Consider the following 25,440-nt stretch of genomic DNA (forward strand, 5'->3'; position numbering starts at 1 on the left):
TGAACGGGGTTCAAAGAGGCCATCTATGTGAAGAGGGAACGACCATTCATGAACGGAGGGGGCGGGGCTAATAGTACATCTGTCGCCATCTTACAATGCTGTGATTGCAACTATTCCCCAATCCTCTGTGAATAGTACACATTGCCACTGAAACTGTAGTTACTCTAGTCAATGCATTCTGGTGTGTGTAGGCAGTGTGGGAAAGACTCTGAGCATGAGAACACACACTGAGGACTTAATTGCTTCAAATCTAAACATAACTCCATCCATCCATCCATTATCCAAGCCGCATATCCTAATTAGGGTCGCGTCACACAGAGGACGACCTGGGATGACCCCCAAGGCTGGACAACCCCGGGGTTCGAACCCAGGAACTTCGGGCTGTGAGGCGACCGCGCTAACCACGGCGCCACCGTGCCGCCTCAAACATAACTCATCAGTACTGACTACACATGCACAAAGCCATCTCTGAAATTCCCATTTAACATATGCAAGCTTCTCATAGTGAGAGAAAAAAATGGTATGATCCATCTGAGGTAGAATCACTGGGGTGTGAGAAATTTAATCTTTAGGTTGTAAAGGCAAGTGTTGAATGGCTTCTACCCTGCAGCAGAAGAAATGGGCTACCCCAGGTAATGGTGAGTATGTCAATGAGTAAAATTCTGTGAGTAGCTTGGCATCTAAAAAGAGTGAGAGAGATGTTCCTTTAGTATTTTTTTTAATGAAAATACTTGTTCACTGACCCAATTTTAATAAAACGAGTGCAGCGCACAACATCCTTTATCAACATGAGAGGAAACGCTGCCTACTTGCCGTTAACAAAACCTTGTTAGAAATAAAGACCAGCTTTTGTACTCACTCTCCATGCCTTTGCGTACCGCTCGTACAGATGAAGACAGCTTCTCGCGCTTCTTTTCCGAACCTTCAATAGGAAAATTAAAGATGAAAAACGTGTTGAAAAATTGAAAATATTTCACACGAAGACATTCGGAGTATTGCAACATTTAAGAAAAACCTTAAAGAAACTAACATACTTGGAAAAAGTTTAAAATTCAGACTTTAAAACAAGAATGACTGACTGATCATATCTGACACGATTGGACCGCTTAGTCAGGTGACCAACAACACCACCAAAGTTACACGATTGGTCTGCTGAGCGCCGAGAGGCATGAGGGACAGCGCACAGTTAAAGCACACCGAATAACCATCACTCTGACCAAACACTCACTGGCCAGTTCACAAAAGGACTGCGCGGCTTTTGCGGCCACTAAATCTGCAAAAATAAGACATAAAGAAATTGTGACTCTGACTGCAGGTGTCCCCTTCCTTATAAACAATATAGCGGCATAACGACCCAAACCACCGACCAAGTTTCATATGCAAATACCCGTGACCATTAACTAGAGTTACAATGGCCATGTGTACTATTCACAGAGCATTGGGAAATAGTTGCAATCACGCCCACGCCCCCCCGTCGGTTCAGGGATGGTTCCCTCTTCATATAGGGCCCTGACAAACCAATGTCAGGCCATCTGTGACCCAAGTTTTTGCGGTGTGTCCCGCACCGTCAGCACTAGTCGGACCTGAGCTTTTAGGCCGATTCAGCAAGCTGAATCGGCGGAGCCCGTCGGTGAGAGAGATCACTCTGACTGGCTGTTCAGCTTAGCGAGTTAGTGCTAAGCTAGCGAATCAGCCGTCGGCTGTAGTCTTTGCGGTGTGTTCAGGTGCTACTTTTTAGCCCAGACGGCAGGCAACGTGAGGCAACGCAAAAGTCATCCTTCATCGCCACTAGTCGGTTTGGTGTGTCTGGGCCCATAGATGGCCTCTGACTTCCCGTTCAAACCAGCGTTCCTCCCTATCAAAGATGTGCACATCCTCATCCTTGAAAGAGTGGCCACTGGCCTGTATATGGTGTAGACTGTGGAGTCCTGGCCTGACGTGTTAGCTCTTCTGTGTTGTGTCATCCTCCTGGCCAGCGTTTGTTTAGTTTCCTCAGTGTACAAGTCACGGCAATCCTCCTGACACTTAACAGCGTACACTATATTGCTCTTGTTGTGCTGGGGGAACCGATCCTTGATGTGGACCAATTTCTGGCGCAGCCTGTGTTAGGGTATGAAGCAAATGAGAAACGGTGTTTGGAAAATACACGTCTCAACTGTTCTGACACTCCCGCCACATACTGAATCACCACTGGTTTACACTTAGACAGCTGTGGTCCTTCTCCTCTCTGTGATCGGCTGGTGCACTGTTTGGGCGTCTTCCCGGCTTTGACAAACGCCCAGTTAGAATAACCACACCTAATCAGGGTCTGTTTAATGTAGGATTTCTCCCCTTGCCCGGCTGCTGTGTCGGTGGGAACATTGTCAGCTCGGTGGTACGGCATCCTGATGACTCTTAGTTTGTGCTCCAGTGGATGATGAGAGTCAAACCTTAAGTACAGATCAGTGTGTGTTGGTTTACCGTAAACATCAACAATCAAATGTCCCCCATCAACAATTGCAATTTCACAGTATAAGAAGACTAACGAGTCATTTTTCACATCCTCCCTGGTGAACTTGATGTGGTTGTTCACAGAGTTAATGTGGTCGGTGAAATGTGCTACATCCTGAGATTTAATTTTAACCCAGGCGTTGTCCACAAATCTGAACCAGTGGCTAGTTGGTGTCCCTGGATAGGACATCAGGGCCTCTTTTCCACTTCCTCTATGTACAAGTTGGCCACTACAGGTGAGACTGGGGAACCAAGACGACATCTGTCATCATCTTACAATGCTGTGATTGCAACTATTCCCCAATCCTCTGTGAATAGGACACATGGCCATTGTAACTCTAGTGAATGGTCACATAAATTTGCATATGAAGCCGATCGTTGTTTTCGGTCGTTATGCCACTGTATTATTTATAAGGGTGGGGACACCTGCAGTCAGTTGAGACTGAAGACGTCACCTAGATGATGATGAAACGTTTCTCTCAATAAACATTGTGTCAAGATGAACTGATTCAACTCTGTGATTTCCTTACCTGGATTACTGAGCATGTATAAAGAAAGACATGCCAATAAAATAGCATCATGATAATCCGGTGCTATTTTCATGTATTCAATTTGGGTAATATGTATACTTTTTTCGCAAAATTGGCCCCTTTCTATGCAAATGAGCCTCACTGCAAAAAAAATCCCAATTCAAAAACACCAGTGCTAGTGAAAATTAGCATTGGTGGTAACTGAAGTATATTTATAAGTGCCCAGACACACCAAACCGACACCAGAGAACTAGCGGTGACGAATGCTGACTGTTGCGTCGCCTCACGTTGCCTGTGTCTGGGCCAAAAAGTAGCACTTGAACACACCGCAAAGACTGCAGCCAACAGCCAACTGGCATGTATGTTCTGTACCTGTGTGAGAAGAAATAACTCTCCATAACAGCAGGTGGCGGTAGTCTGTGTTCGTCGTTCAAAATTTGAAACCAGAACACCCAGGACTGCGGATAGGCAAACCGTGAACAAAGCAGCGTTTGCTTACCATTTTCACTCAGCTCTTGCTCACGACAGACGGTGTTGTAATATAGCTACTTCTAATCGAGAATATGTCTGATAAAAAGCTGCAAATGGCACTGGCGTTGTCAGCCCATTGTCAACTTCCGTATCGCTTCTCGTGCACTGATTCGCTAAGCTGAACAGCCAATCAGAGTGATCACTCTCACCGACGGGCTCCGCCGCTGATTCAACATGCTCAATCGGCCAAAAAGCTGCTGGTAGGGGTCCGACTAGTGCCAACGGTGCGGGACACAATGCAAAAACTAGGGCCACAGACGCTCACCGACAGCCCGGCATTGGCCCATCATCAGCCTGGTGTGTCACAGCCTTAAGGGGTGTCACGCCCAGACTTTCCAGTGATCATGGCAGCAGTGATTGTGGCCAGGCCAAGGCATTGTAATGCCAGGCGTGGTCGTGAGCAGATATTTTGAAGGAGAATATCACATTTTGATTTAACTGACACCAAAATTATTAGCAGGTACAGGTCAAACAGTTCTTGCTATACTTGATGACATCAAGGACAACATTGAGCCTGCCTATTGTGTTCTTGGCATAAAGCCACCATTTATACTTTGCCACATGGATAATTGCAATCAGACGCAAAACAAGGGCAAATTGCACTTAACTGCAAAATTTTATGGTCATGTTTTCACTGTAGTATCATTTGTGCAATATCTGTTGTGAATCGAACCTCGCGACAAGGCAGATAGTGGTTGCAAGTGATGAGCAACTCATGTTGCTATCAGTGGCAGCAATCCATTCTTTGTGAATTTGCCAGTCAATAAGGAGTGAGTCTTAGAAAAATGAGAGACATCCGCAGATAGAAACAGATGAAAGAGGGGGGGTTAACAACTACATTATCAAGGCAAAAAGTTTAATAAAATAATGACAAATAGTTTGAAAAAACATTTTTTTTACCAGAGGCAGAGGCAGAGCCCGAGTGGACCGAGTCGCCATCAGAGAAGCTTCCTGAGGATGAGGCCCCGCCCCCAGCTGAGCGTGAGTCGCCGGCCTCACTGCGTGTGTCATAGTCAGCTCCTCCCTCATTGGTCGATCCCCTGCCATAGTCTTCCTCTTCCTCCTCCTCTTCCTCTCCCTCCTCTTCCTCCTCCTCCTCCTCTTCTTCATCTCCTTTCTCTCCCTCCTCTTCCTCCATCTCCTCCTCTTCTTCCTCCTCCTGTGCCTCCTCATCATCATCTTGATCCTCCTCCTCCTCATCTACATGGGAGGCCCCAGCTGAGGAGCTGCCACTGTCATTCTCAGTCCCAAACTCCACATCCTCTTCGTCAGCAACTTCCTCTTCTTCCTCCACCTCCTCGTCTTCTGACTGGTGTGTGTCCTTGGGGGCAGGACTGGGTCTCCTTTCTTCTCCAGGGCGCCTGAGCTTCTGCGAAAAAAAAACACAAGAAGGTCTTGAAATACAGGTAGCGTGGCAGACTAGTTAACTGGACTCTGCTGTAATACTAGCAGTTGACAATCGCTTTATTCACCAAATTCATAGGGTACACAGGAATTTGACTTATAGTGCAAGAATGTCAATCACAAATGAGAGCATGAAATCATAAATGGGGACACAAAAAAAACCTATAATGAAAACATGAAATCAAAAATGGCTGGCAAAGGGATAAAAAGTTAGATTAAATTTTAGCTACAATGAATAAACAAGGTCCGAAAAGAGAACAGTAGCATTGTTAGTCGGCTAGCCAACTCTCCATAACAACAGAAATGTCTTTGTTCAGCAAACTTATTTACATATACAATATCTACATAGACTTATACTGATTTGAGCTTGTATTCATATTAACCGGAAAATCATCAAGTATTAAGACCAGTAGCATCAGAGATTAATTAGCTGTAATCCAGTAGCGATGGACACCGGTAATGAAAGAGACCAATAGCGACAATAATCATTCTGTAATAATAAAAATGAATATGTAAAAAATACATTACTAGCATAAGGAGCTGCGAGCCCCTCTATTCTGTTAGCCTTGGAACGCAGTACCTCAGATAGGCCGGGAGCCCCTCCTTCCATCCCACGCTCCGAGTCTCTCCGGCGGGTAGGGGCTTCATCCCCATGGGCCTTGGTCTGCTCCACACCCCGTGGAACCCTGACAGCCCCACGGGCTCTTCGGTCGTCATAGTAATCGTGTCTGTAGCTGGGTGCTGGGCGGCCCCTTGGGGCAATGGGCTTCTTCCCACTTGATGAAGAGGGTAGCGGAGGACCCCTTTTGTTTGACTGTGGGACTCTGGGAGCATGACCAGAGGCGCGCAGCATCTTGGGGTCCAGGCTGTCAGAGTGATCACTTTTCCTCTTGGCCCCTAGGCGGAGCAGAGCTGTGTTTGTACCAAAATTATTTTCAGCACTACCAAGCTAATGCGGTCAGAGATCCCGTTACCCACACGATAGAAAAAATCTCCCAATAACTGGACTAGCGCTGCCACTACTAAAATGAATCCTCTAACTACCGACTAATCTACTAAATCTTACTAGTCGTTTTTTTTTCTCCCCAATTGTATCTGGCCAATTACCCCACTGTTACGAGCCATCCCGGTCACTGCTCCACCCCCTCTGCCGATCTGGGGAGGGCTGCAGCCTACCACGTCTCCTCCGATACATGTGGAGTCGCCAGCCGTTTCTTTTCACCTGACGGTGAGGAGTTTCACCAGGGGGATGTAGCGCGTGGGAGGATCACGCTATTCCCCCCAGTTCCCCCTCCCGCCCCAAACAGGCGCCCCGACCGACCAGAGGAGGCAGCGACCAGGACACACACCTACATCCGGCTTCCCACCCGCAGACACGGCCAATTGTGTCTGTAGGGATGCCCGACCACACGGGGATTCGAACCGCCGATCCCCGTAGGCAACGGAATAGACCACCATGCCACCCGAACGCCCATTTGTTTTTGAACCGCTATTATTACTGCTACTCTTGCTTTATGAAAAGTCAAAGTATCTAATAGTAGTAAAAAAAGTGCACATTTCAAAAAGCACAGAATTTCACAATCATGATGTAATCAACTGTTCCTCTGTTCAAGGCCCAGCTGCTAACTACATTTCGTAAGAGCCTACCCATCCATTTATAAGATATTTTGGTGACAGAAGTAGCGGCGGTCAGTCATGTGAGAAGGTTTCTGGCAGGATAACTGAAAAACAAACATCACCATGAGATTATGAAAAGATTAAAGTGAAATAAATGGAAGGAAGCCTCACGTTTTTTGTCACAGAGCTCTCGCTCACTCTCTGGGTTGTAGAGCTCGTCGTCCTGGTCTGGTGCCTCTGTCAGGATGTCTTCTAGGACATTCAGCTCCCCATCTGCAGATTTGTGCACAAAATTAAACAAAGACAGGTTACCACGTCAAACTGAAATAATAAAGTAAAATCAATAAATAAAATGTATAAACTGTAGTGGTACTGTTTTGCTGTTGTAAAATATGGCTGGTGCTATATGTACGTAGAATAACTTGACTGTAGTACTATATGAATTCAGCACCCCATGACAGTGGTACTTTGTAATAAACATAATAAACCAGGGCTCCAGACTTAACTTTTTTACTAGCAGCACTGTAGCCCCTTACTGAAAACTTTAGGAGCACAAGCAGAAAATTTAGGGGCACACCTTAAATCGACCTGCAACGCAATTATTCACATTTTCCCCCATTTTAACTGTATTACTGATAAATGCTTTGGTAATAAATAGACAACTTATAGAAATTACAATGTGCTGTTTTATTTTAAGTTCACAATGTCACATTTTAATTGAAATGGTGCTTTTTTTGAATCAGACAAATTGAATGTAAACATAAGGTATGTGGTCAGTAGCACTACTGTCATCAGAGTACAAGAACCACAGCTTAACAAACGTACATTCATAAATGTAAACAAAGTATGTGGTCAGTAACCTTCCTGTCATTACAGTAGAAAAACCACAACTAAACCAAGTGGCGATGCAGTTTCATTAGTCTATCTGTCTCGGCATATTTTATGCTTCAAGCTGCTGTTGTGCTTAAGTAGCGTGTCATGTGTAAACTGTGCGGTGCCAGCTGCCTCGGCAGACTTGGTTTTCCCTGCATGTTTTGGACCACATCTAGAGCAGAGGATACAGCTCATGGTGATGGTGTTTTTGCAATATCTAAGTCACGTAAACTCCCTCAGACATTCCGGTCAGAAACATTTTCTTGCCTTTTTCACCACAACTGCTTCTTCTGAATCTGACTCGTCTGATTTTTCCTCCTCAACCTCGGCAATTTGTTGCTGTAGAGGGCCTGGCTCTGGTACAGTAGGAACCGTATGTGGAAAAAATGCGTCAATGGTTCGTTTTGCCATTGTTGACCGAGTGTGATGTTAGACGTGACGACAGCGAGATACACAGACGAGTGTCGATGACGTAACCCGCGCAGCGGACTAATCACGCCCAGACCCTCCCCCTCTCACACACATTGGCCTATACTGGCAGACTCACTCCCTCCTCGTTTTTGAACAGGGGGGGTGTTTTAGCAAATTTGCAGGTCGCACACGTGCGAGTAGTTGTAAAAAAATACTCACACAGTCTCAAAAAATGGTGGCAGTCTGGAGCCCTGTAAACTTTTAATTACAGGGTAGTTTTGAAAACAGCAAATACATAGTGCACTCCAAGACAGATAAATGAAACACAATAATAAAACAAAGGGAATTGGTGAAATGGCTATGGGAGAAGAATAACGACGAAGTCTACCAGGCACACCAAATTTTTGATTAAGAGCTTAAAGCAGCAATTCGTCTCAATTAATAAGTCAATATTTTATCTATATTGTGCAATATCACACAAAGCTTATCTTAAGGGTTATATTGCATCTTGCATGACCACATATGTTATAGGCTAAGTATAAGGTAAGTCTGTAAATGCAAACAACAACAAAAACAAGTTTTGTATTGCACCTTTTAAGGAACCCAAGGACGCTTTACACTAGATAAGACAAAAAAAAAGAAAAGATGAAAGCAGAGTAAATGACTACAGACCACAGGCCTTAGTTAAAAGGTAGGTTTTCAGTAGTCTTTTAAAATGGTCCAAAGTAGCATAGTTGCAGATCTCTGCTGGAATAGAGTTCCAAAGGGTGGGGGCTGCCACATTAAAGGCTCTATCCCCAAAGGTCAGCAGGCTGGTGTGGGGTAAGGAAAGTAAGCCCGTGTCTGTGGACTGTAGATTCTGGGACGGAATATAAGGGTTGAGGAGGCCTGACAAGTATTGGGGGGTAAGGGCATGGAGGGATTTATAGGTGAGGAGGAGGATTTGATAGGAAATGCGGGATTTGACTGGGAGCCAGTGAAGGTGGACAAGGGTGGGAGTGATGTGTTGCCAGGGCTTGGTGCGGGTGAGCACCCTGGCAGCTGAATTCTGCATATACTGAAGCCTGTCTAGGGCTTTGCTAGGTACCCCAGACAGGACTCCATGGCAATAATTCAGATGGGAGGTGATGAAGGCACGGATGAGGGTCTCTGCCACAGAGTCTGAGAGTAATGGCCAGAATCTGGAGATGTTTTTAAGGTGAAAGAAAGCAGATTTGGTGACGGATTTGATGTGTGACTGGAATGTGAGGGCGGAGTCCAAAATGACACCAAGGTTGTGGACTTCTGGGGTTGGGCAGATAGAGCAGCAGTCCACGTCGAGGAGATCTCCAACCTTCCAGAGCAGCGCCTTGGGAGCCCCTACCAGCTCAGTCTTATTGCTATTTAGCTCGAGTAGATTTGATGACATCCAGATTTTTATTTGATGGAGGGAGTTGACAAGTGATTGTGGGGGGAGCTGAGAAGACAGTCTAGTGCTGAGATAAAGCTGCACGTCATCAGCGTAGCAATGGAAACTCAAACTGTGGTGGCAGAAGATCTGACCAAGGGAGAGTGTGTAGAAGGTAAAGAGGAGTCCAAGCACGGAGCCTTGTGGCACACCTTTGGTGACTGGGGCTAGGATGGAACTGGAGTCTCTGATGATGGCAAACTGTTTCCTGTTGGCAAGTTATGGCTGGAACCAGGAGAGAGCTCCACCAGTGAGGCCTAGGTATTCAGATAAGTGGTTGAGGAGAACTGAAAAGAGAGAATGTGAAGGAGAATTGCCTAAAAACTCTCAAGGGGCTTAAAAAGGGGTAGGGTAAGGTTAGGGTGTGGGAATGGTATGGGAAACAGTGTCGAAGGCTGCAGAGAGGTCCAGGAGGATAAGAATACTGATTTGGCCAGAATCAGCAGCAATGAGGGGGTCATTGGTGATTATGATAAGGGTAGTCTCCGTGCTGTGGTGTGCTCTGAATCCAGATTGGAGCTCATTAGAGCTCATGGTTGGACATACTGAAGGAGCGGGGCAGCAACTGCTCTTTCCAGGATTTTACTGACAAATGTAAGTCTTGATACATGCTCAATAATCCAGGGAAGAAAATCAAAGAAGGTTGAATCCGCTCATCTGGATACAACGTTTATTGAAAGACACGTTATATCATTCAAATAAGTGACATCTTCAGTCTAAACTGACTGCAGGTATCCCCACTCCTTATAAACAATACAGTACAATACAGTGCCTAAAGACCGAAACCAATGACCAGTTTCATATGCAAATATAGGTGTGACCATTGATCATGTGTGCTATTCACAGAGGATTAGGGCTTGTTGCAATCACAACATTGTAAGATGGCGATAGATGTATAACGACCGAAACCAACGACCAGTTTCATGATCAAATATGGGTGTGCCCATTAATTAGAGTTTTGATGGCCATGTGTACTACTCACAGAGGGCTGGGGAATAGTTGCAATCACAGCATTGTAAGATGGCGACAGATGTACTCTTAGCCCCCCCCCCCTCGGTTCAGGGATGGTTGTTCCCTCTTAACATAGATTTTGTGGATAAGATGAGGGGCGTCATTATCGAGAGGGATGAAACAATGGTCTCTTATGATGTTAAGTCTCTCTTCCCATGCATTCCTGCTGATGAAGCAGTGGAGGTAGTCTGTATGAAATTACAAAACAACCCCACCCTTAGCAATAGGACCACCCTTAACACTGACCAAGTGTGTCTGCTCTTGAAACTATGTCTTCAGTCAATGTACTTCACATACAGGGGACAGTATTATAGGCAGAGGCATGGGTGAGCTATGGGGTCCCCAGTCTGACCTGTAGTGGCCAACTTGTATATGGAAGAAGTGGAAAAGAGGGCTCTGATGGCCACTCTTTCAGGAATAAGGATGTGCACATCCTTGATATGGAGGAACTCTGGTTTGAATGGGGAGTCAAAGAGGCCATCTATGTGAAGATGGAATGAGCATCCCTGAACCGAGGGGGGGGGGGGGAGAGTACATTTGTCGCCATCTTACAATGCTGTGATTGCAACTATTCCCCAGCCCTCTGTGAATAGTACACATGGCCATTAAAACTGTAGTTAATGGTCACACCTATATTTGCATATGAAACTGGTCATTGGTTTCGGTTGTTCTGCAACCATATTGTTTAGAAGGGTGGGATACCTGCAGTCAGTTTTGGGCAATCTTACCCAGAAAGGGTCAGTGTGGGAGAAGGTTTTTATTCCAACCAAGCAATTGCACACCTGTGTCTCCTAATCAAGTTCCTCAGCAAAGACTCTAGTGGTTGATTAGTGGGATCAGGTCTGTAACTGCTTGGTTGGAACAAACATCTTCACCCACATTGGCCCTTTCTGGATAAGACTGCCCACCCCTGGTTTAGAGTGAAGAGATTACTTAGTTGATTTATGAAACATATCTGTCAATAAACGTTGTATCCTGATGAACTGATTCAACTTTCTTTAATTTTCTTACCTTGTTTATTTTTCATTTTCCCCCTGTTCTCCCCGATTGTACCTGGCCATCACCCTGCTCTCTTAGCCGTCCCGTTCACTGCTCCACCCTCTCTGCCGATCTGGGGAGGGCTGCAGACTACCATATGCCTCCTCCGATACATGTGGAGACGCCAGCCGCTTCTTTTTCACCTGACGGTGAGGAGTTTCACCAGGGGGATGTAGCTCGTGGGAGGATCGCGCTATTCCCCCCAGTTCCCCTTCCCCCTGAACACGCACCCCGACTGACCAGAGGAGGCGCCAGTGCAGTGACCAGGTCACATACCCAGATCTGGCTTCCCACCCGCAGACACGGCCAACTGTGTCTGTAGGGATGCCCGACCAAGCCGGAGGTAACATAGGGATTCGATCTGGCGATCCCCGTATCGGTAGGCAACAGAAAAGACCGCTACGTTACCCGGGCGCCCCTCTTATCTGGTTTATTGAGCATGCATTAAGATAATCAGGCCCTGGTTAAGTGTGGTTATCCTAACTGGGTGTTTGTCAAAGCCGGAAAGACACCCAAACAGTACTTCTGACTTTTGATTCTTTTAGGGGTGGGATCAAAACAGGTCACATTGCTTATTTCACAGGAAAAAAAAGGTAACACTTTCTATGAAGCTTGCATCTATAACACCCTATAAGCATCTATAACGCCTTGTAAGTGGAGCTATGTCCTTGTAAGATTCATTATAACCATGTATACGCCCTCACAACACCTCATAACCACCTTTATGATACATTATGTCAATTTAAAACGGATTTATGCATTATAAATATGTCACCATTAGCCTGTTTATCCGTCAAATGTCATAATGCATTATAGCCAACTTGTTTTGCTGAAGTTTTGTAGGGATGCATAATGAGACTTCAGTGCTATTTCACAGTCTTCAGCCATAGCCATTAGTCATTGTAATACACATTATAGGAAAGTATGGGTGTTATAGATGCAATAGATGCTTATAGGGCGTTATAGATGCTTATAGGGCGTTACAGATGCAAGCTTCATAGAAAGTGTTACCAAACATTTTTTAAAAACCTTTGCACAAGTAATATACAATCAATAGGCTCCCCCAGCACCCCCGTGACCCTGAGCAGCACAAGCGGTTTGGATAATGGATGGATAGATATTCAGTCATATTCAAACTGAAATAGATTAAAAAAAACATCTGAGGTCTACCATGGGGTGTTAGCATAGGTGACCTCTTGCGGTCGTAAGAATAAGTGCATGCAAAATCTACCCCCCCCAAGCCAAACTTTATTTTATAACCAGTACATCCACAGTCAGAATATATGGCCATAAACCACATTACATAATCAAAGATTTTGCAGCAAGAAAAGCTAGAGGGCTCCAGTTGTAGATCATGGCTGTAATCCATAGTTTAAATATCTTACCTTTTTTTATTTATTCTTTTTTCTTAACTTTCTATAGTTAATCACAACAACCTAACGTAGAGACGTAAATAGTTGATATAGTCATTTACTTTTTATTGTTGTGTTTTATTGCTTTATTTTTCATTTCCTATCATTAATGTTAGCTTTACTGGTATAGAGATTAAAGCGCAATCGGAATAATTCACCTCTTGGCCAAATTACACGCCGTTATGGAATACATTTCCATTGCTATGCTGATGATACTCAGCTGTATGTGCCTATAAGGGCTGATGATCATACTCAAATGACTGATTTAGAGGCCTGCTTGGCTGCTGTGAAAAATTGGATGTCACTTAACTTTCTGCTTTTAAATTCAGATAAAACCCAGATGACACTACAGTCACTCTGCCCTGTGATGGCCTGGCGTCCTGCCCTGGGTGTCTCCCTGCCTGCTGCCCAATGTCTGCTGGGATAGGCTCCAGCATCCCCTTGACCCTGACAGCAGGATAAGCGGTTTGGATAATGGATGGATGGATAGTGTTCACACACCAGTACTGAAAGGCTTTTTTAATACCTTATTTCTTTTACTTAACCTTCACCTTTACCTTATTTCATTTTAACCTCAGTTAAAATTGGGGCCATAATTTTTTTCCCCTCTAAATGATGTGCAGTTTTTTAGGTTTTGTTTTAATTTCCTTATTTATGTAGCTTTTGCATTTAAAGATTTTAAGTTTTCTTGACTGGATGAAAAAACAGTTCAACAATGATAAAATGGTCTTTTGACATTATTTACGAACGAGTTACCAAACTCCATTCGATCCGCCGAGTCCCTCTCCATCTTTAAGAAGCTAAAGACACAGCTTTCACGAACACCTCCACACCTGATGGTATTAATAATTTTTTAAAAATGCTTCTATGCACCCTATGTATTGCCTTTGTGCACTGCCTGATGACACTTATGTCCTATCGGACTTGAACCTGGTTTTTTGGCACTTACTTGCATTGCTGTCTCTTGACTAGACCCTTGCTATTGTATTAACTCTCAGATGTACGTCGCTTTGGATAAAAGGGCCTGCTAACTGAACCCCCCCCCCTTTCTCCCCAATTGTATCCGGCCAATTACCCCACTCTTCCGAGTCGTCCCGGTTGCTGCTCCACCCCCTCTGCTGATCCGGGGAGAGCTGCAGACTACCACATGCCTCCTCCGATACATGTGGTGTCGCCAGCCGCTTCTTTTCACCTGACAGTGAGGCGTTTCACCAGGGGGACGTAGCGCGTGGGAGGATCACCCCATTTCCCCCTCCCCGACCAGAGGAGGCGCTAGTGCAGCGACCAGGACACATAATCACATCCGGCTTCCCACCAGCAAACACGGTCAATTGTGTCCGTAGGGACGCCCAACCAAGCTGGAGGTAACACGGGGGATTCGAACCGGCGATCCCCGTGTTGGTAGGCAACGGAATACGTCACTCGGAGGCCCCCCGCTAAATGAAATTGTAACGGTTTTTTCTAGCCTCTGACCCAAGAAAATTACTGGTGGCGAATTAAAAGCACAGCATTCTAGTCACAAGGGGACGGCACAGTCTTACCTCGGGCGCCATGTTAGCTAGGGCCGGCTCTGCATGCCTACGTATATTTATCACTATAACAAGATTTCATACGGAGGCCTGCGTGCTCTGCACGTGTACGCACGTGACGCTAAGTGAGCCCCAGTCCGACCCTGTAAAGAATAAACATGGCCCGAGCCCGGCCCGGGACCCATCGGGACCATTGCAGACCACCTCTATACACCCCCCCCACCTTGTTTTGTGTGTGGCTGTTAGCCAGTTAGCCGGGCGGCTAACCGCCACACAGAAGAGAAACTATTAAGAGAAGCGTGTTTTACAAGTGAGTCGCCCGACGGGTCGTTGGGAAACCGAAGCAGTGGGAGGGGGTCCGGTTTCGGACGGCTGACCTTACCTTTCTCCTCGCGTCTGTCCACCGCCATTGTCCCGAAAGCAGCGCGGAGTTTCGGTTTTTGTTGTTTTGTAGAGGACCTCCGATGTTTCCCCACGTTCGGGTACGCAAATAAGTCCACGATTATTTTCTCGTTTGTTTCGCTTTGTTTTTGTTTTAATATATTTGCCTCAGTGAGGATCCATTATGCCGAAAAACGGATGTTATAATCTTTGTCTTCCCCCGTCCCCCTCCTTCTTCCTCCTTTTCCTATGTTTATCAGCGGTTGCCAAACAGCTTAGGAGCACATTACCGCCACCCACCGATCTGGAGTGCGAAATACAGCGCTAACCTCACGCTGCTAAAAATACTAATATCAACCAATCAATCAGTCAGTCAATCAAGTCAATCAAGCAAGCTGCATTTTATATAGCAACACTAATACTAATGATTTTATTTATATAGCACTTATCTAAAACAATGCCACAAAGTGCTAAATAATCAAAAATACTGCTAACAAACAAAGACATACAATCAAAATAATAAAAAGAATAGACATGATCAAATAAATTAGAAATCAGAAACGGAAAGTGGAAAATAAAAGGAACCAAAATAAACCATATTAGTGTTAATTACTAAGTATTAAATTATTATTAATTATTTTTGAACACTTTGAATGACCTCTGTGATGATAAGGTGCTACACAAATAAACTTGCCCTGCCTATTATTAAAGATAATAATATTAGTAATAGATAAATAAAAAATGCTAACATTTCTCAGTTTTTATTCATTATTCCTAATGATTTCAAATACTCTAGGGGATTTCAGCACTTGTCACCTGAATTTTTTCTTAAGACTATTACGGATATTTTGCCTTCCAATCTCTTTTAGTGCATTCTTTAAAACCTCTCTCTGACTCATATTTCTGGCAATACAATAATACATGATCTTCTGTTCCCCCCCCCCCCACAATATTCAGACTTCCTGTTATTATGATTTCCGATCACATTCGGCAAACTGTTCAGACCAGTATGACCATTCCTTAATATTAGACCATTTAATAGGGCGCTAGGATCAGTGGGTTTTAGTGGCATGTATGCCCCCTCCTCTTTCCCATTTCCTCCTCCAGACCCTACACTTCAAACTAGTGGTTTATTTTTAAAAGATATCTCCCTTTACTTTCTTTGTCCCATTCGTTCTGCGAGATCTTTTTGATTTGTCCCTTAATCACCACAGTGGCTTCTGACTCACTCATATCTACTGTAATGTGATTACTCCCACTCTTCAAAGCCCCTTTTTGCTGCTTTATCCACCTTTATCGACGTCCGGGTGGCCTAGTGGTCTATTCTGTTGCCTACCAACACAGGGATCAGCGGTGCGAATGCCCGTGTTACCTCCGGCTTGCTCGGGCGTCCCTACAGACACAACTGGCTGTGTCTGCGGGTGGGAAGCCGGATGCGGGTGGGTGTCCTGGTCACTGGCTTGGCAGAGGGGGTGGAGCAGCGACCGGCCGGACCGGCAGAGGGGGTGGAGCAGCGACCGGGATGAATAAATAAATGATGCGCAGCAGAGAATATGAAAAGAGGCACTCTTGCGTACCAACATTTTTGGGACACAATTACTCACTGAAACAACAGGATTTTCCCCATACATCAGGGGCAAGAAAGTCATTATGACAAACGTGTCAATTATCAGAGGTGGATAACCCGGCTTCAGAAAGTAAAAGTATTTTTTCCATCCATACACTACACCAGCTGAATGTAATTAGCACAACGCTTCAGCCAGGTAGAGTGAAATGCCCTTGTTTAGTGAATGGCTAGGACAAATACATGGTCGGGCTTTTACTTTCTGAAGCCGGGGTGTCCACCTCTGGTCAATTGTAATAATCACTTGTCAATTGTGCAACTTTTAGCCTTCGGACGCGTCCCCCCCCCCCCCCACGTTAGCAAGGTTAACTGTTAAACCTTGAGCTCCAGCAAATAGTTAGCTTACATTACAACTAGCTTAAGGCTACATTTTTTTTCTCTGGTTTTAAAAATGTAATCCATTCATCAAAATGTCCAAGAAGCAAGCTACATTAAGTATTTACCTTGGTGCTGCACCACCTCCAAAGAAATGCCAGACTGAACCTGCACATAAAAAAAACGAGTACTCGCACAAAAGTGGCTGCAGGAAGTAGCCTGGCTCCAAACAGATGATGACCGCACAGAGATTTGGTGCAGAATATACCATGAAAATCCCAATCTCGTAGATAAAAGCATCCATTATCCAAACCGCTTATCCTGCTCTCAGGGTGGCGTGGATGCTGGAGGCCTATCCCAGCAGTCATTGGGCGGCAGGCGGGGAGACACCCTGGACAGGCCGCCAGGCCATCACAGGGCCCCCCCCCCCACACACACACACACACATTCACACCTAGGGACAATTTAGTACGGCCGATTCATGTGACCTACATGCCTGTGGACTGTGGGAGGAAACCGGAGCACCCGGAGGAAACCCATGCAGACATGAGGAGAACATGCAAACTCCACACAGAGGACGACCCGGGACGACCCCCAAGTTTGGACCACCCTGGGACTCGAATCCAGGACCTTCTTGCTGTGAGGCAACCGTGCTAACCACTGCACCGCCGTGCCCTTCCTACTTTACATAAAACAGGTTAATGATCACCTCCCACAGTTGAATGACTTGTTACCTCCTGCAAATTAATACCTGGCATGGACCGTGACTCTAATGTCAAGTCTACACTTGTCTCCTTGCCTGCACTACAATCAATCTTGTGTAATTCCCATCATTTAAACACACCAGTCCCAAGGAGTCCGTTAAATTCTCCACTACTGAACCGTTCTGAATTCATCCCTATTCCCTACACAAAGAGTATTATGGACATTAAAATCACCACACCAAACGACCCTTCTTCTAGCGAGTCTTTTTATCCTCTCCAATGCTTCCAATTCCGACGTCTGACATGGATTATAGAAATTCACAATAAGAAGAAAGAAAGCCACTTTACAATGACATTGTATTCTTATGAAATGTGCTCTCTGTATGCAACCCATCCTATTGCACAGGAGCAGTGGGCAGCTGCAGCGCCCGCGGACCAACTCCAGTTCTTCTTTCCATTGCCTTGCTCAGGGGCACAGGCAGGAGCATTAACCCTAACATTAAAACAAACCAAAGCCAAACTTCTGTCCCCTAACCAAACTCCAGCAACACATACCCCAGATCTTTCCCCTTTTTTTTTTATTACTCTATACAACAGACCTTGCCTAACAAAGGTAGCACATCCTCCCCCATTACCCCCTTCCCTATCCCTTCTTATGCACGCCATATCCTTGAATCACAAAATCTAAAGTAGGTTCCAGCCATGTCTCCTCAACATGTAGCAGGTTTACATTCTAAAGCCCCCACCTCCTTTAAATTGGTGTCCATTTGACGGCAGACTCCTTGCATCTCCCTGCAGGACTAACATGATATAGATATACTTGTGAACACGATTCTTTGCTTAACTGTTCCCGTTGTTACATTACCTTACATCACATTAGTCATTTAGCCGATGCTTGTATCCAAAGCGACTTACAATAAGTGCATTTAACGTAGGAAATCGGGAGAAATACTAGTCATCAGAGGTCACAAGTGTTAAGCTCTTCCTGCACATCCATCCCAGATGTTCCTTGAATATTTAAATATCTAGCTGCACTCTTTACAATTACTTCAATCTTCTCAGATCTCCCCTCTGCTTGGAAAATGTAGTTCATTACTTCAGCCATGAAATACACAAACTGCTCTTTATTTATCAGCAATATATTTCCACCTCCCATCTGACTCTTTGTCACAAGTTGTTCAGCTGGCTGTTCACTCTCTGATGTTTATTTTCCTCTCCTCTCACACGCTACTCGCCCTCTGAACCAACTTTACTGCCTCTGCGTAATACACATCCATGTCACTCGTAGCTACTGGACTTCCACTGCCTTCTTTTTCACACAGCCGCCACAGGACCACACCATGCGCACCTCCACAATTAGCGCATTTCATCACTGCCCCATATTCATGCTGACCTCCATGCCTTCCACACATTTGTTTCCCTTTACACCCTGCTGCACTATGTCCACATTTTTGGCATTTGAATCATCTCGAAGGTGGTGGGACACACACGCTAACGTTGTACTTTATGTAGCCCACTGTTACTTTATCAGGAAACACCCTCTCTTGGAAACCCAACAACACGGATAAACTATCAACCAGCGGCGGCTGGCCAGTACAGGGCGCCGGGGCACCGCCCCCTTCAAATATCAAGAGATGAAAATCTACTTAAACATGTCAAATATAAATAAGTTGTATAATGCAAATAATGATGAAATACAAGTGTTGTCAGTCTGTGAGCGCCTGTCAGCAGCATTAAATATTGGTTCAAATGGTGTTTGGTTGGTTTCTGTCTGAATAGATATACTTCCTGTCTGAATACATATACTTCCTGCCTGAATAGCTATACTTCCTGTCTGAATACATATACTTCCTGTGTGAGGGGCGCCGGCCAAACCATACCTTATGTGGGCCCTCAAACTTGTGGTGAGCAGGTGACCTGAGGCTGCTGTCTGATTGGTTTCTTCAGATTTTTTTCCACTTTTATTGGCAGTGACTCGGTATTGTTTTAACGGATTTTTTGATCTGATGTGATCGGACAATTCTGGTGGCTGTCAATCATGTTCACACCCACCACGACGCCTCGTCTCAACTGTCAATCATCCACCGCCTACCAACCCTGATAAAATCTATAGGCTACATGGTCCTTCTGAATAACTCTGTGACTGTGTGGACATTAATGCTGCACCAAGGTAAATTGCCCCCCCCCCAAAATGTTTAGCACCAGCTGCCACTCTTGAATCCAATATATAACACTTCTCAAAAAGGGCCCCTCACCTGCCATATTGACTTTCTTCACCACTGTGTTGCACACTTGAGTCAGCTTCATCGCTTTCTCTCTCTGCTTCTCGTCTTCACCCAACACGTTTGCTATCAAAATTCCACCAATTTACTCATTCAATCTGTGAGATAATGCTACCAGACCAACTTTCCTTATACATTTTCCTTCCTCATACCGCAATATTAGTTTCAATCCATCATTCTCAACAAACCTCCTCTGCACAACCCTACCGTCCTCTCTCCCATCCGAACTACTACTGCCTACACTACTATGCTTGGTAGCTCATTTATTTCTCCGTACTTCAGGCCAGTCATTTAACTCCATATCCTCACTCCCACCCTCACCATCACTACTCCGTACTCCATTAGTCCAGTCACCGGTCAGTTTATACTCAATCCACTGCTCAGGCATTTGTATCTCACTTGCTTCCGCCATTTCCACCTTTCCCCACTTCCCCCTCCTTTTTCTTCTTCTTCTACTTGTGAGTCTTCTCCTCCTTGCCACCGATTGAAGACAGGCTGACAGCGTTCTGGAGGTTCGGCCAGAGGGAATCAGCTCAGACTAACTGTGGAGGAGGGTGGCTGGTGTCATTCACGTTAGCCAGGGCTTTCTGTGCTCAGCTTGGTTATAAAGTCGACCAGTTGCCTTTGCTGTCTGCCTGTCATTTTCTCAGCAGTCTTGTATAGCCTACACAGCTGCACTACTTGTACTGTCCCAGCAGTCTTGTATAGCCTACACAGCTGCACTACTTGTACTGTCCCAGCAGTCTTGTATAGCCTACACAGCTGCACTACTTGTACTGTCCCAGCAGTCTTGTATAGCCTACACAGCTGCACTACTTGTACTGTCCCAGCAGTCTTGCATAATCTACACAGCTGCACTACTTGTACTTTCCCAGCAGTCTTGTTTAGCCTACACAGCCGCACTACTTGTACTTTTCCAGCAGTCTTGTATAGCCTACACAGCTGCACTACTTGTACTGTCCCAGCAGTCTTGTTTAGCCTACACAGCCGCAGTACTTGTACTTTCCCAGCAGTCTTGTTTAGCCTACACAGCCGCACTACTTGTACTTTTCCAGCAGTCTTGTGTAGCCTACACAGCCGCACTACTTGCACTTTTCCAGCAGTCTTGTGTAGCCTACACAGCCGCACTACTTGCACTTTTCCAGCAGTCTTGTGTAGCCTACACAGCCGCACTACTTGCACTTTTCCAGCAGTCTTGTGTAGCCTACACAGCCGCACTACTTGCACTTTTCCAGCAGTCTTGTGTAGCCTACACAGCCGCACTACTTACACTTTTCCAGCAGTCTTGTGTAGCCTACACAGCCGCACTACTTGTGCAGATAAACGTTGTGCCCGGATGAACCGACTAACTTGGTTCTTGGATAACTGTATGGCGAAATAGTTTATGCTTAAAGCGTTGGTTCGTCGATGCTCTCGTTCGTTATTTTCGCGGATTAAAACCAACGTTTTTAAAGAAGGTGTAAAACACACTGAAACTAAGCAAGCCGTGGTTCCGAACAAAGGGAATACTCTGGAAATGAGGAAAGTGTTACCGATTATTTGGTGCAGCGTCTTTCGTTGCATGTCGGTCTCGCGTACCTCCGGCCAGCATTCACTTCCGGTTCCGCCCAGGATATGACTTCTTCTTTGTTTACTTTTTTTTTTAACCAACTTTATTTCAACCGCTAACAAAGAGTAGCAAAAGAAAACGAAATATTAGAATGTCGCACATTTAGGGGAAACGTTGGGAAAACGAAAAGATTGTAATATTGTGATATTTCATTGTCCTAGGGTGCATAACAACGTCGGGCAAAGGGACTGCCGATGGAAATTAGCCTGTTAGCTAACTCTGGTGCGTGTACATGTTTCAGCTGTTGCTTTAATGTATTGTACCTTCTCAAATAAAGTTTAAAAACATCGTCAAACAGAACCCACCCCCCCCAAAACAAACCGAAACACATGCAACGTAAAATAAACGAAGAAAGTCGAAATAAGGGCGCAAATGTATGACAATAAATTCATTTGAAAACTGAAACATTACTGTAAACTAGTCATAAGACACGTTAGCCCCTAGCTAATGAGTCTAGCCCTTTAGCCGAGCGGTTAGTGACGTCGCCTTGTGGCGCAGAACACCTCGTATCGAATCCCGCACCGCGCAAGAAAATAACCGGTTATCGTTTTATAGCCTTTTTTCTCGTTGTGAGAGAAGGAAACCGTTGCCACGTGTTGCTCCATTCCCTTTATAAATACAAAAAATTTCGTTTTTTTTTGTGTAAATTCACATTTGTGGATGGGGAATTTGGCGAGAAGTAAAATTAGATTACGAGAAAATGCATCATCGTCTTTTTCGCTATAACCATGGCAACCAAATATGTTTCTACAGTAAAAAGCACAAACGCTGTCAACTATAAAATGATGACGCTATTTGATTTGGCAAAGCTTCTTTGCCGGATGCCCTTCGTGACGCAACGCCCCCCACGTATCCGCGCTGACCGCACTGGCTTGCGCAGCCTCAGTGGCTGGGTTCCGGTAGCGTCTTGACGCATGCTCAATAGACGGGTTTCCTGTTTGCAAACATTACTGGGTGCGTGCGCAGCCAGGAGGCAAACAACATTTTCTACACAACAACATTGTCCACCCATCCTTTTGGCAGTTTGTGCAGTTTATTGCACAACTGCGCGTCATCTCTGCTGTATCTGAGCTCTGCCTTGGTTAAAATCTCTGCGCTGTAGTTGCTCCCCCCCCCCATAGTTGCGCACGCATCTCTGTGATGACGCTGCACGGAAACCCTCCTATAATCCAGGTAAGAAAATCACAGAAAGTTCAACCAGTTCACCTGTACACGATGTTTATCGAGAGAAGCGTTTCATCACTCATCTAAGTAGTCACAGAGGAATGACCACCCCTGAACTGGGGGTGGGGTGGGGGGACTAGAGTACATCTGTTGCCATTTTACAATGCTGTGACTGCAAACATTCCCAAATCCCCTGTTAATACTACACATGGCCATTGAAACTCTAGTGAATGGTCACATATTTGCACATGAAACTGGTTGTTGGATGGGGATACCTGCAGTCAGCTGAGACTGAAGAGGTCGCTGATGAAGCGTTTCCCTCAGTAAACGTTGTGCCCAGATGAACTGATTCAACCTTTCTTGGGAATGATGGCCATGGTTATTGCTTTGCAATGGGTAGAGTACGTCAGGACAGAGGGAGGGGTAATTGCATCAGGTATGTGTGAAGCATTAGTGCCTTTAAAATGTTGCAGCGACTGGTTGTTTGAAATACCACTATCAGTATTCAGAATTCAACAATGTGTGTGTCTGTCAGGTTTGGGTGGGTCCGTGGCCATATCAGAATTGGTGGGGATGAGAAGGCAGATACAGCTGCAAAAAGGGGCTTTGAAGAGTGGGAGTAATCACATTACAGTAGATATTAGTAAGCCAGAAAGCAAAGTGGTGATTAAGGCACAAATCAAAAAGATCTGGCAGAACGAATGCGACAAAGGAAGTAAAGGGAGATATTTTTTAAAAATAAACCACTGGTTTGAAGTGTAGTGTGTGGAGGACGATATGGGAAAGAGGAGGGGGTTATAACAAGATTAAGGAATGGTCATACTGGTCTGAACAGTTTGCTGAATGTGATCGGAAATCATAATAACAGGAAGTCTGAATATTGTGTGTGTGGGGGGGAGAGAAACGGGTCAGAGAGAGGTTTTAAGGAACGCACTAAAAGAGATTGGAGGGCAAAATATCCGCAATAGTCTAAGAAAATCTTCAGGTGACAAGTGCTGAAATCCCCTAGGGCAGTGGTTGTCAACCTTTTGGGGGTCCTGGACCCCCTGCATATTTTTGATCCACCCTGAGGACCCCTCCACCTGATCTTGGGGGAGGGGGGTTGCAATTTGATAGAAACAGTAGAAACTGCATTTTAAATTGCATTATAGCATGTATTCACTCTTTGGGGCAAAAATAAGAGCTTTCAGTTGTAACTTAGATATACACTGCTCAAAAAAATAAAGGGAACACATAAGCAATGCAATGTAGCTCCAAGTCAATCACACTTTTGAGATATCAACCTGTCCAGTTAGGAAGCAACACTGATTTGTGAATCAATTTCACCTGTTGGTAAATTGTCTAATTTCCACCAGATGGAAATTAGACAATTTACAAGACAACCCCTATAGAAGGAATGGATTTGCAGGTGGTGGCCACAGACCATTTGCCTGCCCTCATCTTTTCTGGCCGATCTTTGGTTAGTTTTTCATTTTGCTAGTGCCCTCACCACTAGAGGTGGCATGAGGCGGTATCTGCAACCTACAGAAGTTGCTCAGGTAGTGCAGCTCATCCAGGATGGCACATCAATGCGTGCTGTGGCAAGAAGATTTGATGTGTCTCCCAGCACAGTGTCCAGAGCATGGAGGAGGTACCAGGAGACAGGCCAGTACACCAGGAGACGTGGAGGGGGCTGCAGGAGGACAACAACCCCGCAGCAGGACCGCTATCTGGTCCTTTGTGCAAGGAGGAACAGGAGGAGCACTGCCGGAGCCCTACAAAACGACCTTCAACAGGCCACTAATGTGCAGGTTTCTGCTCAAACAGTGAGAAACAGAATGCATGAGGATGGTATGAGGGCCCGACGTCCACAATTGGGGCCTGTGCTCACAGCCCAACACCGTGCAGCCCGATTGACCTTTGCCAGAGAACATCTTGGTTGGCAGATTCGCCATTGGCGCCCTGTGCTCTTCACAGATGAGAGCAGGTTCACACTGAACACATGTGACAGACGTGAGAGAGTCTGGAGACGCTGTGGAGAACGTTCTGCTGCCTGCAACATCCTCCAGCATGACCGGTTTGGCGGTGGGTCAGTGATGGTCTGGGGAGGCATATCCTTGGAGGGCCGCACAGACCTCTACGTGCTAGCCAGAGGTACCATGACTGCCATTAGGTACCGGGATGAGATCCTCAGACCCATTGTCAGACCATATGCTGGTGCAGTGGGGCCTGGGTTCCTGCTCATGCATGACAATGCTCGTCCACATGTGGCCAGAGTGTGTCAGCAGTTCCTGTATGTCGAGGGCATTGATGCTATGGACTGGCCTGCACGTTCCCCAGACCTGAATCCAATCGAGCACCTCTGGGACATCATGTCTCGTACCATCCGCCTACGTGATGTCACACCACAGACTGTCCAGGAGTTGACCGATGCCCTGATCCAGGTCTGGGAGGAGATCCCTCAGGAGACCATCCGTCGTCTCATCAGGAGCATGCCCAGACGTTGTAGGGAGTGTATACAGGCACGTGGAGGCCACACACACTACTGAGCCTCATTTTGAATCGTCTTGAAGAATTTCCACAGAAGTTGGATCAGCCTATGTTCTCATTTTCCACTTTGATTTTGAGTATGATTCTGAATCCAGACCTTAATGGGCTAATGATTTTGATTTCCATTGATCATTCTTAGGTTATTTTGCTCTAAACACATTCCTCTGTCTAATAAATAAAGATTTTCAGCTGAAATATTTCATTCATCGAGGTCTATATTGTGTTTTTAGGTGTTCCCTTTATTTTTTTGAGCAGTGTAGTTAACAAAACAGAATTCTTATGCAGTAACTTTCAGATATATGTAACAAAACAGAATATGTATTCAGTAACTTTCAGATATATGTAACTAAACAGAATTCTTATGCAGTAACTTTCAGATATATGTAACAACACAGAATATGTATTCAGTAACTTTCAGATATATGTAACAAAACAGAATATTTATTCAGTAACTTTCAGATATATGTAACAAAACAGAATATGTATTCAGTAACTTTCAGATATATGTAACAAAACAGAATATGTATTCAGTAACTTTC

The 25,440-nt window shown here is 45.2% G+C and overlaps 1 protein-coding gene across 5 annotated transcripts in view; it reads right to left on the minus strand.

Annotated features, from left to right (window-relative positions):
• Positions 1-21,193, minus strand: part of ythdc1 (YTH N6-methyladenosine RNA binding protein C1) — a 42,015-nt gene extending 20,822 nt beyond the window's left edge. The window contains exons 1-5 of one of the 5 annotated variants that reach the window (XM_056290881.1): positions 21,132-21,193; positions 6,744-6,845; positions 5,536-5,852; positions 4,452-4,920; positions 860-922 (exon numbers count right to left, since the gene is read on the minus strand). In XM_056290881.1, the coding sequence (XP_056146856.1) occupies positions 860-922; positions 4,452-4,920; positions 5,536-5,852; positions 6,744-6,845; positions 21,132-21,162 (982 nt within the window). In that variant the 5' untranslated portion in view covers positions 21,163-21,193. Of the gene's footprint in view, positions 1-859; positions 923-4,451; positions 4,921-5,535; positions 5,868-6,743; positions 6,846-14,675; positions 14,892-21,131 lie in introns of those variants that run through there. The other 4 variants (XM_056290879.1, XM_056290882.1, XM_056290880.1 and 1 more) reach the window with 4 other exon arrangements.
• Positions 21,194-25,440: the final 4,247 nt, after the last annotated feature.

The sequence above is a fragment of the Lampris incognitus genome, chromosome 12, assembly GCF_029633865.1.
Source record: "Lampris incognitus isolate fLamInc1 chromosome 12, fLamInc1.hap2, whole genome shotgun sequence".
NCBI lineage: Eukaryota > Metazoa > Chordata > Actinopteri > Lampriformes > Lampridae > Lampris > Lampris incognitus.